The sequence below is a fragment of the Coenobita brevimanus genome, chromosome 23 (assembly GCF_032717465.1).
Source record: "Coenobita brevimanus isolate Jiangsu-jjx chromosome 23, ASM3271746v2, whole genome shotgun sequence".
In the NCBI taxonomy this organism is placed as follows: domain Eukaryota; kingdom Metazoa; phylum Arthropoda; class Malacostraca; order Decapoda; family Coenobitidae; genus Coenobita; species Coenobita brevimanus.
Window position 1 is genome coordinate 3150001 of NC_136976.1, and position 20456 is coordinate 3170456.

Consider the following 20456-nt stretch of genomic DNA (forward strand, 5'->3'; position numbering starts at 1 on the left):
CATCCAAACAAACACACGCTATGTTGTCAGACAGTTTGAGTTTGTGTGTATGTGTGTGTGTGTGTGTGTGTGTGTGTGTGTGTGTGTGTGAGAGAGAGAGAGAGAGAGTCACTGTTTCCGTGTTGTGTTATAGCCTATATTTACGTTATACTTCAGTGTTTACAACCCTGATATAGTAAACATTTATATTAATTGCACAAAAATGAATCTATAGTACCTACATATCTACAGTACCTACCTACCTACCTGCCTGTCTGCTTACATACCTACATATCTACCTATACACACAGTGAACACAACACCTCCACACACACACACACACACACACACACACACACACACACACCTTCCTGATTCGTACTTTGCCAGCATGAGAAAGCTAATTCTGCCTATCACTCTCCCTCCTAGAAGTAAATCCAGCCTTGCAGTTGACATCACCATTACTAAACCAATTTGATTCTAAGTTGACCTAAAATTGCCATCTCTCCATCATGAATGCTCAATAGTAACGCAAGATTAACACTAGAATATAATGCTAGTCACGAGGAAGTGCTGTGGAGTGGATGTAGAACAGTAATATTGTCTGCCACTGAGCTGCGTGAAATAAGCTACAAAAGGACGAGAATCTGGGCCAAATTAAGGTAAAAGAAACCTTATAAAGAAACGGAATTAGGGATTGTTACTTGTTAAAAGAGAATGCACAATGGTCTCCACACATACACTACATCTCTACTCGCAAAAGATGGTAAACTCTACGGATTCTTGTCGCCTCGTTTCAGTAATTACGTGTGCTTGTTATGGCTTGACCTCATATCTCATTAGACCCTTTAAAAAACGTGAGAGAGAGAGAGAGAGAGAAGGGGGGGGGGAATTTTGCCGTGTTTGAAGGTAATTGATGAAGAAATGACACCAAACTAAGAACTGTGTGGAGAGAAGAAGGGAAGTTATTAAATTCCATGGGATGTTTACTGTGGAGACTTTAATAGATAGATAGATAGATAGATAGATAGACATAGATAGGTGGGTAGATAGATAGACAGACAGACATACAAACATATAAATAGATAGATAAATATATAGACAGACAGAGACATAGGTAGATAGATAGATAGACAGACTGGTTGATAGATAGCTAAATAGGTAGATAGATAGATAGGTAGGTAGGTAGACAGATAGACACATAGATAGGAACAGATTAATTAAACAGACAGCCAGACATAGAGACAGGTCGATATATAGATAGATTATGATTGCCATCTGTTTATCAGTAGCTATCTCTCTTATCTATCTGTCTGTCTAACTCTGTGCATTATAGCCATTTTCTGTCTCATAAGTCTGTCTATCTATCTATCTTTCTATCTATCTGTCCATTTATTCATTTATTTAACCAAGTAATATAAATAAGTTATATATTTTTCTCGTCCTCTTTCTTCCCCTCTCCCAAAATGTCCTCCTTTGGGAAATTTAGCAAGACTTTGTTCCTGAATTTATTTTTGGGAAGAGAAGTGGAATATTGACTCTCTCTCTCTCTCTCTCTCTCTCTCTCTCTCTCTCTCTCTCTCTCTCTCTCGTACCTACACCATCCTATAAAAGGAAAGCCTGACTCAGGTGCTGGTCAATAGAGAGAGAGAGAGAGAGAAACAGAGAGAGAGAGAGAGGGAGAGAGAGAGAGAGAGAGAGAGAGAGAGAGAAGAAAAAACGTAGATATCAAGTTAAATAGATAGAGTAGATGGAAGATTGTTAATTGTGTTGTATTTAGATAGATAACTAGATAAATAGACAAGGTAATCAGCGGAGAGAGAGAGAGAGAGAGAGAGAGAGAGAGAGGGTGGGGGGAGTGAGAGGCTAGGAAGGAGTTGAAATATTAAGGAAATTAATCTCTCTCTCTCTCTCTGTTTATTATGTACGTATATATATATTTTTATACGTGACCGTTCAGTGTGTTATTTAATTAGTCTAGGGGAGTCCCGCTGATGTGGATTATTATTATTATTATTATTATTAATTATTATTATTATTATTACTACTACTACTACTACTACTACTACTACTACTACTGCTGCTGCTGCTACTACTGCTACTGCTACTACAGTTACTATTATTATTATCATCATCATCATCATCCGGACCCCCTTTCTTATTATTATTATTATTATTATTATTGTTATTATTATTATTAAACGCTAACATATTTCTCTCTCTTTCCCACAGGGCTTGGGTGTGGAGTGTTATGGTCTACCCCCTCCCCCCACCACCCCCCCACCACCGCCAGCTGCCCCCTACACCACCACCGCATCCCCGGCCCCCTCTTCTCGGCCCCCTCCTGCCCCTCCTCCTCCTTCTCCTCCTCCTAGCCGTGCAGAGAGGTCAAGCTAGGGCACTGGTACCATCTTTGACCGGTGCACCAACTCCCTCCCCTTCAACACCCCATAGCACCCTCCTTCATAGCCGTCCGTCCCCTCCCAAATCCACCTCACACCCTCCTGAGTCCACATCCCACACTATCCACTTCCCCAGTCCACCTGTCCCACCCTCTGCACACCTTCAGGAGACTTCATCCCACTCCGTACACTCTCCCACTTCTCCCGTCCCACCCCACACACACCCGAAGAAGTCTGTGTTGAGTCCTGCTCACTCTCCCAGTCCATCTGTCCCACCTAACATCCATTTGTGGGACCCTCGGAAGCTCTCATCCCTTCATTCATACCCTTCCTCGCCCACCTCCCTTCCTCAAGAGTCTTCAACCCAACCTATCCACACTCCTGATTCTTCCACCTCGTCCTACACTCACCCTCAAAAGCCTTCATCCCAACCTATCCAATCTCTCAGTTCATCCATCCCTTCCTATAACCACTCAAAGGACTTTCAGAATCCCTCGTCCCACCCTTCCTACTCTCTCAGCGCACACATCCCACCCAGTACCAACCCCCAGGATCTTCAGAATCTGTCATCCCACCCACACAGCTTTCAAGATGCACCGAACCTGTCCAGTGCCCATTCTCAGGGTCTTCAGAAACCGTCAGCACATCTTTCCAGTACCCCCAGTAGCAGCTCTCAGGATCCTGCGAAACAATCATCGCATTCAGTTCCCCATCTTGACACACTCAACACACATCACCAAAATCTTCAGTTGTTGCGCCCCATTCGTTCTCTTGTCCAGTCCGGCACCCAGTCTCGGGGCCTCCAGCAACTATCATTCCACCCAGTTCGCTTTATAGACCCACCCAGCCCGCCCACTCAAGATGCATGGGAGAGTGAGGGTGAAGAACGGTGGGAGGTGGGTGGGCAAAATGATTCCTTGGATGCCAAGAAATGGGACGAGCTGGGGGAGTTGGCAGAGGAATTTTGGAAAGACGAACTGAATGCAACCAAGGCCAAGAGAGAGTGGGATGCGCCGGGTGTGGGGATAATTGTGGTGAAGGGTGTGGTGATGGGCGGAATCATCCTTGTTGCCATAGCGGGTAATATACTAGTCATTGTTAGTGTTGCACTTCATCGACGTCTGCATTCCCCAGCCAACTATCTCCTTGTGTCCCTGGCCACTGCAGATATGTTGGTTGCACTTCTAGCCATGACTTTCAATGCTTCTGTGGAGTTAACCGGAGGGCGCTGGCTGTTTGGCCGGCTTATGTGCGACCTGTGGAACAGCTTTGATGTATACTTCTCAACAGTATCAATCCTCCATCTCTGTTGTATAAGCATAGACCGTTATTATGCTATAGTTCGACCTTTAGAATATCCATTAACCATCACACGTCGCATCCTGGCTATTATGTTAGGTCACTGCTGGCTTGCTCCGGCCTTAATCTCTTTCCTGCCCATATTACTAGGCTGGTACACAACTGCAGACCATTTACGTGCACGTGAGACCACTCCACATGTATGTTCCTTCGTAGTAAATGCAGTCTTTGCACTAGTATCCTCTGCTGTGTCTTTCTGGGTCCCGTGCACTGTTATGGTCATCATGTACTTCCGCATATTCCAGGAGGCACGGAAACAGGAACGTGCGCTGCTGTCTCGAGCGTCGTCTGCAAACTCAGCTGCATATAACCACTCCCGTCGAGCTGCAGCGCAACAGCAGGAGCTTTTACAGCAGGAACTTCAACAGCAGCAGCAACAACAGCAGCAGCAGCAGGGTCAGGGTGGAACAGCAAGACAACAGCTTGTGGTGGCACTGCAAGCAACACCAGCTGTACCCACAACACGCCATCAGGAGTTCCTCATGAAGACATTCAGTACTGCCTCCTCAATGACCTCAGTAGCGACCACCACCTCTGCCCTGCCACCCCCTGGGCCTTCTGCTGTTGTTGGCACTGTAGTAGGTAACGGCACAGGGCTCCTACCTGCCCCTATACCTGGTGGCACAAACGGTGGTGGCTGTGGCAGATGGCGGTATGGGCGACACCACAACTCCTGGCATGGACCCACTAGACAAGCTGGACATCCCTGCAGTCGCAGGTTACACAGCACACCCCTTAGTGCCCCCAAAACAAGTCCTTTGGTACTGGGACGCAGGGAGCACAAAGCTGCACGTACCCTGGGCCTCATTATGGGTGCCTTCGTAGTTTGCTGGCTGCCATTTTTCGTGTGGTATGTCAGTATAACAATCTGTGGCCCGGCTTGTCAGTGCCCACATGCTGTTGTCTCCACACTGTTCTGGATTGGCTACTTCAACTCTACACTTAATCCATTCATATATGCGTACTTCCGTACTGACTTCCGTGAGGCCTTCCACCGAACCCTCAAGCGCCTAAGTTGCTGTCGACCTCGCCAGCCCACGGGAGTTTTTGTCTGACAGCTAGATGACCATCTAACTAAGCCTTCCTAACTTACTCTAACTTAATTCAGCTTAACATTAACCAATCTAGCCTGACCTAGCCTAATGTAGTCTGGCCTGATAGCTTTAACTTAGCCTAATCAACCCAAACTTGACCTAATCAAGCTAAACCAAAATGACCCAACTTAACCTCACATGACCGCACTAGGCTAAAGGTTTCAGAGACCGCTTACTGGCTGTGCTATAGTACTATCATTCAATCTGTCCTGTCCTGTCCTGCCCAGACCTGGGACTGGATCCACAAAGAAACCTTTGATCAAATCCCTGCTGTAACTCGTTTTTTTTTTCCGTTCTGTTTTTCTTACTTTTCCGGAAGGACAAGAAGAGTGCAAAACACAATCTTAGCCACGAAAGGAGACCGTGAGCTAAGGTTTGTTTCTGCAGTAGGGGCAAAGAAACGAGAGTAGAAACCCCACCTTTTGCTATTTCCTGTAGTAAGGACAAAGAAAATAGAGAAGAAAACCCCTCCTTTCTGTTTTTACAAGGACAGAGGAGAATAAAAATTCCTATTTCTTTTTCCAGTAAGAAGGAAATCAGCGTAGAACATTCCCGTCTCTTGTACTTCCTGCTCTCCGAAAATTGCTGCCCACTATCCAATATTCGAGTTACTTAAAGGGCTTGATCATAAGGTTTTTAGTGGATCAGTTCGCCGTGCCGTGCCGTGCTGTACCTGCGGACGTTGTGGTGCTGCAAGGTGGTGTCTAAGGCCCGTTTTCTCGTAGGCTAAGGAGGCTCCATAGCACTTCTTCCTTACTAGTATATTCCTTTGCCTAATATGGTGATATATTCTTGAATGTTATGTGAACTGTGTCGATAATAAACTGACAGTGTCCAGAAAAAATGCTGGTATGAAATAGGCAGTATAAATCTCAACATAGATGTCACAGAAGAACAGATATCAAATAGGCAAAATTAACCACTACATTTATGGCATGGATGGAAATTTTGATGTCAAATAGGCAAGAATAAATTCTGAGGAAGAGGTGCTAGGACTCTAAAAGTGGTGCTGGAAAGGTGTTGTGGTGTCTTGGGGGCTTTGCACCATTAACACAAAGGCTGCAAGTTCAAAAAAAGTAATTTGAATTTGCCAGCTGAATCATAGGCTACGGGTGCCAATTACAAGCCTACTGTATCTTGTAGTTCCTCTATTTTTATACATTACCCTTGACCAGTGACAGTTTTAAAAATGACAGTATTACCAAAAAACTATGAAAATATCAATATCTCATCCCCCAAAGGGCTGAATGACGCGAAGTGTGGACAGCATGTGCAGTTCTGAATTTAATGGTCCAGACAAGCATAGTGAGATTGTTATAATTATGTAAGACAGTGCCAGCAGAAGAAGAAGAAAAAAAAAGAAGAGTGCTAGGTGAATATGGAAAAAATGTATATTAAATAAGGGGAGTGATATATGAATAAGGAGAGTTAATAATGAATAAGAGTGCATTAGTTTTGTGGAGTATGTGGAGAGTGAAAGAAAACTGCGCCATATTTAAAGCCTTTCCGCTCAAATATGATATGGGGTGGTACGTAATTGGCGCCCTCCTCTCTTGTGTGTTGCGTGTACGGCTCAGTCTGCTGGTGTAGAGCACAGAAATTTTTAGCTGCTTTGTGAAATTAATATTCGACATGCAAAACAGTGGATGAAAGAAGGAGAGGAAGAAGACTTAAACGTGAAATGGGGTATGGAAAATAGAAAATGGTGCAGGGTAGACACTGGTAACGCTGACTGGGCCGCTCCCGCAACACACGAGAATTGAACTGCGTAAAATATGACCGCCCTGTAAACTAGACGCGCGCGCAGGTGTAAATATAGATGTAAATACTCGTAGCCGAAATATATGTGATAATACGAAACTTGTAAATAATGTAACTGCTTAATAGATTATGTATATGTATAAGCTAAATAATGGTATATGTATAGGAGATATATGTATAATGCAGCAATATATATGGAGATACGAGTAACCGCTTCTCATATATGTATAGGGGAAAAAAAAAAAATAGGTGTTTTCAAAATCTTCTTTGTTGATTTTTGTCTGTTGTTTTTCCTGTTTGGAGAGAGAGAGAGAGAGAGAGAGAGAGAGAGAGAGAGAGAGAGAGAGCAGGAAGGAAAATGTAACTGAAGAAAACGAAAGCAAAAAAAAGAAAATGCATGATCGAAACCACCAGAGAGAGAGGGGGGGGGAGGTGAATGACAGGCACAGGTGAGGCGGGCTAATTAACTCTGCACACCTTGTAATGATTCCACTCCCTGACTTTGCCTCGATGATTTTGGGAGACGTCACCGGCGCATGGTCTATGAGTGCCTTTATTACGAAAATTTTACATTATTTCAACTCGGTCCAAAATTCACATATATTGATTTCTAACGTTACTCAAAATCGTCATTCTTTTTTTAAATTGTAACTTGGAAAATAATAATAACCCTTTCACTTTAACTTGACCTAAAATTGCCATCTCTCCATCTTGAAGGTTGAGTTGAGGCAAGAGATGGCACTAGAATATGGTGCTAGTCACGAAGAAGTGCTGTTTACATCATAATTTGTCACATTAATTCGGCCTTAAACTGCCATCCCTCCATCTTGAATACCGAGTTGGAGCGAGAGAAGATTGGAATACAGTATTGTGCTAGTCACGAAGAAGTGCTGTTGCCATTCTAAACTTGCTACCTCTCCATCTTGAATGCCGAGCTGGAACGAGAGATTAGAATATTGTGCTAGTCACGAGGAAGTGCTGTTTACGGAAGTTAAGGTGGATGAAATATACGGTAATAAGTCTACAGCCGTGAAAAAAAAATGACGGATATTTTCACCCCTTATACTTTCCGGTGCTGACATTCCTGAATTTATTTATTTATTTATTTATTTAGATGATGGATTTGATGTTATAAGGAAGGAAAGTGTGAAATAGATGGACAGGAAGAATGTGAACTAACTTTTGACTAACTGTACCTCACCGAATCCTGAGATGGGAGAAAAAAAATGATGATATTGATGACGTTGATGATGATAGTTCTCTCTCTCTCTCTCTCTCTCTCTCTGCCTTAGAACACCAAGATTTCGTATCCTTTTAACCTCTGGAGATTTCGAAAAAAAATCGTTCTCAGCAATTTACTTTCCATATTACCTCCGTGTCAATGTACTAAGTTTAAGATATATATAAATACTTTAAAAGACAATATTTACATGCAATAAGGAAAATAAATCGCTTAGGAATACGTGTTACGATATTCAGTGATGAATACGAACGCATGGGCTTTTAAAATTGCGTTTTAGGTAATATCATCCTAAAAAGAAATTGTATAAGCAATTTGAATATTTTTAGCATTATTATTATTATTATTGTTATTTATTATTATTATTATTATTAATATTAGTATTAGTATTATGGTTGTTATTGTTGTTTTTTGTAGTTACGAGCCATGGTATTTGTGGAGCCGAATCTATTGAAAACCGAAAATGCACCAAAGAATATATGGGCACTATTACTCCATTTTAGTACTATATGATAATTACTGAATGAATAGTAAGTATTTTATGAAGGGAGTAACGGGGGATTCGAGACCATAGCAAAAAAAAAAATAAAATAAAATAACGATAAGAAAAAGACAAAACAGGAAAAACTATAGTTTTATCAGCTTGGGTTTTTCTAGCACTTCTTCATGACTATTTTTTATATCAGGTACATTAAAATAGTGTGTTATTTATGCAAGATGTCAATATTAAAGAGATCCAGGAGAGTAGGAAGGTTTAGTGTGAAATTTAATTCGCCACGGAAGAGGTGTTTTGCTCTTTGCACTGGAATTTGGCTTAATATTACCATCCCTCCATCTTCAGTTGTAAGTTGTAGCAGTAGACGAACAATAAAATATGAAGCTAGTCACGAAGAAGTGCTATAGAAAGGATGTAAAAGCGTAGTGTTACATATATACTAAGCAGAAGTGCTTGAAACAGTCCGCAAGAGAATTAAAACCTGGGCCAAGTAAAGGTTAAAAGTATATATAACTTCCTAAACCCACGAATATACAACTCCAGATATTTTTGTTATGCATTCGGATCCCCTGTTATGTTCAGTACTTCATAAAAATATTCGTATCTTATTTCAGTCACTGTTATCTCTGGGTCATTTCTTTATACGCTGACAGACGTCATTTTAGATTTGAAAGTCGTATTTTCAGGTCGTAGGAGGCATCCCAAACACCTCATCCTTTACGATTTATTCGCATTTACTCGTTTGAATTTTTTGTATGCTTTTGATGTCTTAACGTTTGGCTATCCATGAATGAGAATCACAAGCTTTAAAGCAATTTTCATGCATAACATTATTATTATTATTATTATCATCATTATTATTATTATATTACTGTCATTATTATTATTTTTAGAGAAAGGACAACCAATTTAGAGCCACGTAAGGGAGAGGCGATAGGTAGCCTCCTATGTCAACTCGAATGCAACTCATTTCCCGCCAAAAATTTGACTCGTTTCTAAACCTTTGTATGTCTTTTTTTTTTATTATTATTATTTGTCGCTTCCATAGGTATATAGATTCTTTTAAACTACAATATAAGTATCCTACAGCCTTAATAAAGTTTGTGAATAGAATTTTTGGCGGGAAGAGCAAAAATGAAGACACGCTTGTGTACCATTTTCAGTTCGATTACATAATCTTAATTTTAGTTCTTGCTACCTTCAGATGATTTTAGTCAATTTAGGAGAGGCTTCTAGTTAAGTGGTTAGAAATAGCTTAACCTCACTACAGCTAGTGATCTCGCCTAGTTGAATAAAATTGTCGAAATCGTTCGTTGGTAGCCAAATTCAAATGAAGAATGCAACATCGCTTTGAAACTCTTAATCTCTCGTAATAAACTGTTGACATATTCCTGATCTCATCCACCACAGCAGTTCAGTATGCATTATGAGCTTTTTAGGCTGTATAGGAGTTATATTTAAATGTATTGCATAAGAGTTTCCAGTATCCAGACGTGCGATAGCCAATTAGATTATGTTACGGTGAAATGCTATACTCTGCTCACTATAACTAGGCGTAAAATTGCCGTCTATCCATCGTCAGTGCTATGCTGTAATAGGGTAAAGCTAGAATGTGGTGCTAGTCACGAATAAGTGCAATGGAATGGATGTAGAGCCCTAGTGCTGTCTTTTTCTGCCACTGAGCTATAGGAAATAAGTTATAAAAGGATGAGAATCTTTGCCTAGCTAAAATGGATGAGCAATAGTTATCCAAGACCCAATTATCCATGTTTATTTTTATTTTTGTAGGATAGGACCCAATGCTAGATCAAAAAAGAAGAAGAAGAAAACAGGACGGATTCGGTATTTGGTAATTAATGATGCTTGAACACACTGCATTTAAAACTGGAGGTCATAGGCAGAGGGAAAGAGAAATTGTGGTAGACAATTCTAGAGTTAACCAGGACCGGGATACACACTTGTGATCAGTTCCCTGTCGTAGCTCAGGTTTTCGATTAACAGGAAAGACAAGGATGCTGTTGAATCTTCCTCTTGTTTCCTATTCTTACATCGTAAATAAATCGTAAGTTACGACAGGAAAATGACTGCAGATTGTAATTATTTTCTGCAAGTAGATCAGGGAAAGGAGGTCAAAATCTTCCCATATCTACGCCAACCTGAAAAAAGATATCTAAGTTACAAGTGGAGATTGGCCATAAATATATCTGAAAATCCCATCCTAATTGTGACTTTGGAGGTTTCGCAACACGTCTTTTTCGGCGATTTATTTTGCGCATTTCACTTCAGTATCCTCTTGTATGTTATTTATGTCGATATTAAAGCGTTATAATTAACATACAGTACGAGAAGATGTCAAGATGTAATATGCAAAATAATTCGCTAAGGAAGAGGTTTTAGATGCTTCCTTGCCTCTGAGAATATTTCCTTAAAGAGCTTTAGACCATTGAGATAAAATATACTAATTACTGATGAGCTATCCTAATTATGTATAGTTAACGGACATTCTGTACCGATAATCAGCATTCACAGTCTGAAATTTGTAAGAATGTTAATCAAATTATTTTAGGTTGTGTATATCTGGGCAGATTTCCCCATGGTCTCATCCACACTGAATGTTTGTGGGTGCGGGCAGAAATGGGCAGGTGCAGGAGGGTGTGGGCAGGTGCGAGCAGGTATGGGTGTGAGTTCTACATCACTGCACTGCATACATGTGGCCACACGTGATGTGGGCTGGAACTTCTATGGATTGATGATGCAGAAATCCCACCCATGTTAGCACGCTTTTAGTTTGGATGAGACCTAATAAAAATGATCAAATATAACCACACTAGCAAAACATAATCCGTCTATTGACAGTTAGAAGGTGAGGATGTAGTTAGTGTAAGATAAATACGCTGGGCTCCAGATAATAATTTTTTCATACTTGATAATTTTCTTCTGTATAACCGATACGTTTTCATGCTTAATTATTTTCTTTTGGATAATCGAATGTTTTGTACGGATATTTGCGCTGTTTCCGGATAATGGAAGTTCTTGTGTGTTAGGGTAGCATTAGGATCACAGAGTTAGTTATAATTTACAATATATCAGCCAAAGACCAATGTAGCAATTAATTAGCTCAAAGTGAATTTATGTGATCTAATAAATATTTATAATTATTTTGCGTGTTATTGACCTGTGTATGGCTCCAAATATATGTTGCTTTGCCCTACAACCTCATATGCCATCATCCAAAAATGGCAAGAGTAAGTAGGAGAGAGGAAAAGAGACGGTGGAAAGAACAGGAGGGAAGGAACGAAGGAATGAAGAAGAGGGAGGGGGAGAGGAAGGGAACGAAGGAAGGAAGGATAGATAGGGAGAGAACGAAGGATGGATGGAAGAAAATGTAAGAAGGATGTGAAGAGAGATGATGGGGTAGAAATTACAGAAAACAAATGCCAATCGAGTACACGAGTTGTATAAGCAGGCAATCTATAGTTTCATCAGTTTTCCCTGAGAACAATCTGTTGTTGGAGAAAGAAAACGAACGAGTAGGCATTAACCATTCTTGTTTGTTGTTATTTTCCAGGGATTTTATGCAGTTTAGGAGAGAATATTGGAAGTAGAAGGATCGGATATATCTTTCATTAACCTCTTCATTACCATGCCAGGCTCAAAAGCTAAATAAAACCAAGAACAAACTGCTAAAAATGATATTGTATTAGGAAGGAAACAAGGCAAGATTTAGCACTATTATTACCTTCAGGCTCATATGACACTTTAATTTTAGCTAGATCATTACTAACCATGAGCTCTATAATACTCTTCGGTACTGTAATAATAAGTACGCTAATAATGAAAATATTGATACTGTGGAAAATTCTGGTAAATCGTCTTGTTACCGCTTCTGTTAAGGATTTTGTTTTTATTTCCCTGCAATATTTTAAAATTAATGCCAGAAAATAAAGTATTATTATTTATAGTATGGAAATATTGATTTACTTGCTAGAGTAGCTAAAAATACTTAATACCGATGTTTATTTTTATTGCAAACGTAGTGCTTTTCATAGATGGTAGTTTTCACTTCCGGTTAAAATGGCGTCGAAGGGAGTCTCCTCGGGAATCAAAGTTGTAAGTATAAAATGGCTAGTTAATGCGTTGAATTTTGGGTTTATTGAAGCAAAATTGTAAATATAAGTGTCAGCTGTACAGAGTATATGTGTACAAGGTTATAAGTAGAGAGGTAAATGACGGTTGCTGCAAGGATTGAAGGTGGCTCCTTGCTTTGAAACTCCAGGACGTTGTGTGATGTTTTTATAGCTTTGTTATAAGTATCATTAGGTATTCACAGGGAGGCACCAAGAGTTCATGAAAGCCATGGTGATGTGTAAGACCTTACGGGCAAAGTCAGAACCAGCAAAGTAACCTGTAACACCTACAGTGGGTGTAATTTATTTTTGATTGTATTTTAGAGGTACTAAATAGGCTAGGTGGGTCAGTTCGTACATTTTTAGAGCTAACATTTTTTGGTAGTCTTTTACAGGTTGCCAATGTGTGGTTCAGGGATATCACCACCATAAACACACAGTATGAAACCTAACTCATTCCGCTGTAGCAGGTTAGGTTAGGTTAGGTCCAGGAAAATATACTGCACAACCTGGGGGGTGTATTGGCAACTTGTAAAAATTTGCTTTTCTTTCTTTTTCTTCTTTTTCTTTTAGCTCAACATGGTTTTGTGAGTTTCATACAATTTTGACCATAATTTGCAAATAGTCAGTTACCTAACCTAACCCAAAACATAATTCTCACCTAACGTAGCTTTTGAACAAATTCATCATGCATTTCTCTTTTTGCATGGTATTTTTGAGGTAATAAGGTGCATATAAAATGATGTGATGTGTATGAACAGAATAACCCCCCAGGCACCAGGCTAGGTATAGAAGTCTAACTCGTGATTCAGCAGTACAAGCAGGAATCGCTATCTTGCCCCGACTGGCTTTTATGTTACAATAGGAATACTGCTGCTTTTTTTTTTTTTCTATCAAGTGGCACCCCAATAGGCCACTATAGACTCCCAGCCACATACACCTCAATCTCGTCAGAACACTAATTACAGAATACTGTATGGTCATGACCCAGTATGTGATGGGGTTACGCAAAGCAAAAACTTATTGCGTACTGATTTGTCGTAAATCATTGTAAAATGTTTTCAGCACAGGGGGGTCAAGGACCACAGCCAAAACTCGAAAAACCTTACTTTTTAGGCATGCCCTTGGCACCCTCAGTAGCACCACACTTTCCACTATGGTAGGGGTACATCCATGCCAGACATGATTTCCAAGTCACAAGTTCAAGTATTTCACGCAAAAAATTTCAGTATGTAATATTGCACACTGCAGTATACGTTGAACATTCGCACTGTTATTTTGTGATAGCGATGATGTTTCGGTGGTCTTGCATGAAAGAAATGGAATAGAGAGAGACAACACAGCCATGTAAACACTGGGTGCCCAATGCCCATCTTTGCTCCAGTGTTTGACTGTCAGCTTGCACGGGGGGCACTATGTACTGTACCTGCAGTTGTTGTACACGGCCCCCATGATTTTCATATAAGTGAATTTTATAATTGTAGACCTAAAACTGGGGTCACCATTTTTCTTGCGTTTAGTCCTATTTAATTGTTACATAGAAAACCACTGTGTAATGGATCATGACTGTGCTACTGCATAATATACAGTAATAATAATATGCCCTGTGCAGAGAGTTGTGGTAAGCGACATTTTCAGAAAACTCCAGAAATCACGATTCAGGATTGCGCAGCTTAAAATTGATGGTTTTGTTTTTGTTACAGTTAGAAGCATATGCTTGTAGTTGTAGCAGAAACATGCTTGAGTGGTAGAGGAAATGTCAGAATTGTGTTACGGTATATGTGCTTTACTCAAAACCGACAAGGTTGGTGCTTACCACACTTCTCAGTGCGGGATCTCTGTAACATTGTAACAGTAATATCATGTTTCATTTATAAAGGCTCCAGCATGCTAGCATGGATTGGCTTTGGTCTCCTAATGTCGGCTCTCCATGCTGCTCGATCTCAGACAGAAAAGGAAATGGAGATATACACAGTACATGCTACATTGGTGAAAGATGAGTATTGACAAAATTCTGTGGTAATTTGTATATCATGTGGTACTGAAGTTTTATTTTTACAATTGTTAGTAAATACCAAGACAATGCTTGAATGATTAACCTTGCTTCATGTTTCCACTATGTGATTTTATGAAACATGACGGCTTCTCATCATCTATCTATCTATCTATCTATAGCCCGACGCCCTAATCCCGCAAAGGGTGGCCGCAGACAAAACGCCTCCAAGTCACTCTGTCACCCACCATTTGACTCCCCTCCCCCCAACTCACCCCCCCTCCCTCATATACCTCTCAACTCCATCCCTCCACCTCATCCTCGGTCTACCCCTCCCTCTCCCTCCCTCCACCTCACCTACATACACCCTCTTAGTCAGTCTTTCATTCTCCATCCTCTCCACATGTCCAAACCACCTCAGTGTATTTCTCCTAATCTTTTCAACCACATCCACATCTACCCCACAACGTTCCTTCACTTCTTCATTCGTCAACCTGTCCCTCCATGTCACTCCACATGCTCCTCTCAAGTAACTCATTTCCACTGCTCTCACTCTTGACTTGTTCCCCTCTGGCAAGGTCCACGCCTCGCTTCCATACGTCAGGGTAGGGATCACAATACCATCATGCAGTGACTTCTTAACTTCCATACTCACCTCCCTATTTCTCATCACTGCTTTCAGTGTGCCAACAACCTTCCTTCCCTGCTGTACCCTTTCACGTACTTCATCCCCCAAAGTTCCATCCTTACTCATCACACTACCCAAGTACTTGAATGCACTCACATTCTCCATATCCTCACCATCCAACCTCACTGCACACTCTGTGACTTCATTCCTCTCAAACACCATAACTTTACTTTTGTTTACATTAACTTTCAGCTTCCTCCTCCTACACACTGTCCCAAATTCATTCACCAAACCTTGCAACTCCCATTCATCTTCACTCAACAATACTGTATCATCAGCAAATAGCAACACCGGAAGCTTCCAAAACTCAGCATTTTTTTTTTTTTTTTTTGTTTTGTTTTCTGGTACTGCACAGACCAAACCTAATCTACTTATGACAGTTGCATACTTTGGTCCTGACAATGGAATTTGGTCCTAACAATGGCATTCTTCAACCCTAACCTTGACAAAGAAAAAAGTACTGTATGTGACTCTCATGGTAAGGTTAGGTCAGGTTTGGTATGGTTTTGTAACACCGGTACCTGTATTAGACCACAGCTAAGCATAATTCCAAAACAGTTTGCACTAACCACCTAACAACAGCAGAAATCATAACTCTTATTCCTGCAATTGTCATTTAAATTTATTCAGCATAGGAGTGGCGTTTCTGTGTACGAGGATTAAGAGCACTTATACATGACACATCTGATAAATGGAAGCTATGCATTCTTTAACACAAGCAATTTTTACTTTTTTTTTTTTTTGCATAAAAATACTCAGGAAGTTATACTGTTTGGAATGTTGGTCTTCTATGGCCTGAGGCTCATCAGAACATTGGCCCAGTTGATTGCAGCCTGAATTTACCCTCCAGCAGTCCATCACTATCCTTTTCGAGGATAAAGAGTTCAAGGATGTTTCTATAGCAGAACTTCCCAGCTGTATCAGTACCTGCCGTTGAAGCCGTCCATCTCCAGAATATATGGGTGATCATCAGGTTTTACTTTGCAGGATTTTTTTTTAATAGATTCATTTTAAACGTTATTTTATTTGCTTTTCTGACATGTGGTAAGGTTATATTGGTAAAACAGACAGATAAAGTCTGCATCACCTTTTCTTACAAAACCAACAGATATCTGCATTAACTGATTTTTCTATCTATCTGTCTATTGCCAGACACCATAATCCCATAAGGGGTGGCCATTTGACTTTGAGTTATTTGTTTTACAGGGAAGGGCACTAACCCTCCACCAACCCACTTGTGGACACGTAGGGAGCACGTATGGTTTGGTTATATGGTTACCACCCAGCGTTGTACTCGTAAATGGTTTCTTGGCTTACAGGAAATCATTTGGCTTGTCACTTAATGTAAAGCCACCTGTAAAGGAAAGAAAAGCAATAAGAAGTGACAGGAAAGATGTGAGAAATAGGAAGAGAGGAGGGCAGGCACAGAAGAAAAATGATAAAGGCTAAGGAAGTATGGTAGTAGTCAGCGCTACATCAAGTGAGTGGATGATGGTCGATATCGCAGGCCAGCATAGTTCATCGTACCTAACCTAATTCACCACCTTAACAAATTTAGTTCTTATCCCAGCCTAACATAAACTGTTATTACATATTGTAACATAATATATCATAGCATAATAAATTCTCAAGGTAAGTTGGGTTAGATGAAGTTAGGTAGTGAACTAGGCTATAATATTAATGTACTTAGTTAATTTAGGTGAGGAAGTGGAGGAGGTTAATTTGGTCTCAGAAATATCCAGCCTTTTCAGTTGAAAAATATTTTTATGCATAAATGTGCTGGTTTTCCAGGGAAAAAAATCTTTATGGGCAATGTTAACAACTTTTGCCATTGTGTTTGAAGGATAGACAGGTTATGGTGGTGTCACATGATTGAATTTTGCCGGACAGTCATGTAGTTGGGGCTTACCTAGAAACATTTAAATCAGAGTTGAGTGACCAAGTTACTGAGTGATGGTTTAGCTCATATGTCAGCTTACCCATGAAAGTCACATGCCGGTATTTCAGTTAGTCCTGACCTTGGTAACCCTTCACCCTAACCTTGACAAGAAAGGAAAAATTACTCTATTTGGCTTTCATTTTTTTAATTTATTCTTTTAAACTAAGAGTGTGCAGCTAAGCATATTTCCAGAGCAGTCTCCATCAACCCTCTGACTAAAAGAAATCTTAACTCATTTATTCCTGCTATTGCCATTTGATTTTATTCAGCTTAAGAATGATAAAAATAACTGCATTATCAGTACGGTATTTTACCCCCGCTCTTGCCCTGTTATTTTATTCAGCACAGGAGTAACTTTCCATCACATCAGAGTTTCAGGAGACTAACCTGATTCATCTGGCAAATAAAAACTACCTGTACTATAATACTAATTTAAATATTTTTGTATCCAATAATCTCCCAGTTATCCATCATAAGTCATCCAAAGTCCTGTTGGATTATGCCCTTTCCTTCCCTGCAGCCCCACCCCCCCAGCCTCTCAACAGGAAATGTAACCCCTACAAAAACCCTCTTGTGAAGTGCATAACTTTTTGACCATAGTGAAGGCAATCCCTAATGGAGTTCTACTGGTAAACAGTACAGTATTTTACAGTAAAATACTGTTGCCTTGGTATGTGATGGGTTATGTCAGGTGAAAACTCATCACATAATAATTTACCGTAGAGTACCAAGGTTGATATTACATGGGTTCAGTGGGGATATGGAGGAAGGCCGAGGACCAAGTAACCATTAAAAAAAAAAAAAAAAAAAAAAAAAAAAAAAAAAAAAAAGGTTTGCCCTCAGTGTTTTCAGTAGCACTGTGCTTTCCACTAGGGATGGCATCCATGCCAAACATAATTTCCAAGTCACAAGTTTCAGTATTTCACATACAAAAAAAATCACTTTACCGGTACTTAATATTGCATACTGCACCATACGTTGCACACTTGCACTGTTATTTAGTAGTCGCAGTGGTGTTCATTGGTGTTCCACACACAAAATGGAATGAAAGGAAAACAATCACAGCAAATGTAAATACTGCGTGGCCATCATGGCCCAAATGTCTGACTGTTGACATGCACGGAATGCACTGTATACACATGGGATTGTCATACGTGGCCACTGCAGTTATCATTTAAGCAAATTTCACCATCATCACAAAAGTCTGCATAACTTTCCGTTCGTCGTTCTATCACTTCAACATACATCAAGTTGATATGTACCGAGGCGTGACTGTATACTGTACTCACCATAGTGTCGTACTGTAAAACAAAATTTTGTTTATTCCTGTGTAGTTAGTGGCGTGCTGTCAGTTAATACTGTAAAAAAAAGATGATGCATTATTTCAGCCAAATTTTGACTATTCAGATGATGATGTTTTTTGACTAATGCAGCATCAGATAATTGGTAGGTAACTGTATTAATCCTTTCAGGAGGATATTTGGGTCATTTTTGTTGTGGTAATTTTGGCAGCTGCCCCAGGCTTACCTGCATGTTAACCTGGTGCATTGCAGACTGAAGTTGCACTTCTCCAGGAGACCATCACCACTCCTTTTGAAAGGTAGGAAGTTGAGAGATGTCTGTATGGCAGAACAGCCTAGTTATATTGGTGCCAGCACATGAAGGCATCCCTCTCTGGCACCAAATGTTTGGGCAAAGCTTAGAATTGATGGTCATCAGTTTATTTGTTTACTTGTTTGTTTGTTTTTAGGATTGTTTTGAATGTAATTTTATTTGCTGCTGTGACAGATGTGCTTAGGTTATGTTGGGAAAACTTAAAATAGTGCATTACTTTTCTTTCTTTAACCCGCCCCATCCAGACCACTTTTCCACCACTGACTCCCCCCAATCCCGACCATTTTAGGAAAAAATTTTTTTTGGCTCAAACCTTCGCTTTTGGTGAGAAACATCGAAAATTCATAGAGAAATCGCTCACCTGAGGTTTAAAATACTCATTACAGGTAGGAGTACCTCCTTACCTTATTGGGTTTTCTATCAGGCTGGCACCAAAGAAAACGAGTTCTGTGGGAGGGTAACTATTTCACACCACTCATAAACGGTATTTATTTATTTACTTGGTATGAATTTATGTGTAGTACAAGAGTATATTGGTTTTCAAGCAGTAATATAGGCATTATAAGCATTGTTTCACTCACTAATACCTGACCTTTTTTTGCCACATTACCTGATCATCATTTCTAACTGTTTCTTCCTCTAATGCTATGTAAAGTTTGTCCTCCACATTGTCATTGATTGGGGAATCACTCTGGCCCTGAATTTCATACCGTAGCATGACATGGCTATACTGGCCAGGTCACTGATAACAGGTGAATTGCTGAGACAATGGCATGCAGGGGGGAGGGAGGAGGTCATGCTGGGTAAGCATTATCCCTGCCTGGCATCTTGTTGAGGAAGGTGTCACGTGTATACGTACCAAAAATGACTCGCGAAAATTGAAAATTGTGCAAATTAGGGACCTTGCAATTTTTTCGCGTTTATGTACGTCGACGGGATTGGCAGTGACAAAACGTGTTGACGTTAAAGAACGTTGACGGGACGCCGTGGGTTAAAACCCACCCATTTCTGCATGAGAAAATATTAATAATTATAATTATTATGTGGATGTGGTTGAGAAGATTAGGAGAAATACACTGAGGTGGTTTGGACATGTGGAGAGTATGGTGAATGAAAGACTGACTAAGAGGGTGTATGTAGGTGAGGTGGAGGGAGGGAGAGGGAGGGATAGATCGAGGTTGAGGTGGGGGGATGGAGTTAAGAGGTGTATGTTGGAGGGGGGAGTGAGTTGGGGGGAGGGTAGTCAAATGGTGGGTGACAGAGCGACTTGGAGGCTTTTCGTCTGCGGCCACCCTGTGCGGGATTAGGGCGTCAGGCTATAGATAGATAATTATTATTATTATTATTATTAACAGCCTAACTTATTTCACCACCAAACTTGACTATTTCATTATTTAGCTGCCTAATCTAGTTCGTATCCTACCATAGCCCAGGCTGTTATTATGTACTGTAACATGATACAGAACAGTACTGTATTATAAATCCTCAGTTAGGTTGTATTAGATTGTTACCTGGCAGATCTGTCAGCCACAAGTAAGCAACAGTCTATACAGGACCTTCCTTCAGGTGCATTGCAGTAAGTGCATCTTGCAGGGAACTGGCATCCCCTTGTGGAGGCACAGCACCTCGCCAGGGTCAGAGCAGTATCCTACCCACAATGGATGCAAGGAAATAGGAAAGGTTTAGCTTCTGAGTGGATGCCCCAGTTGCTTATCTTTAGCCAGGGCATACACCACCACTGTGTGTTGACACCTTGTCAGATAA

The 20456-nt window shown here is 40.4% G+C and overlaps 1 protein-coding gene across 1 annotated transcript in view; it reads left to right on the plus strand.

The window, feature by feature from the left end:
- Positions 1-5256, plus strand: part of LOC145393070 (5-hydroxytryptamine receptor 1A-like) — a 101334-nt gene extending 96078 nt beyond the window's left edge. The window contains exon 3 of the mRNA XM_080267408.1: positions 2933-5256. Within this exon, the coding sequence (XP_080123534.1) occupies positions 2933-4795 (1863 nt within the window). The 3' untranslated portion in view covers positions 4796-5256. The remainder of the gene's footprint in view (positions 1-2932) is intronic.
- The last annotated feature ends 15200 nt before the right edge of the window (positions 5257-20456 follow it).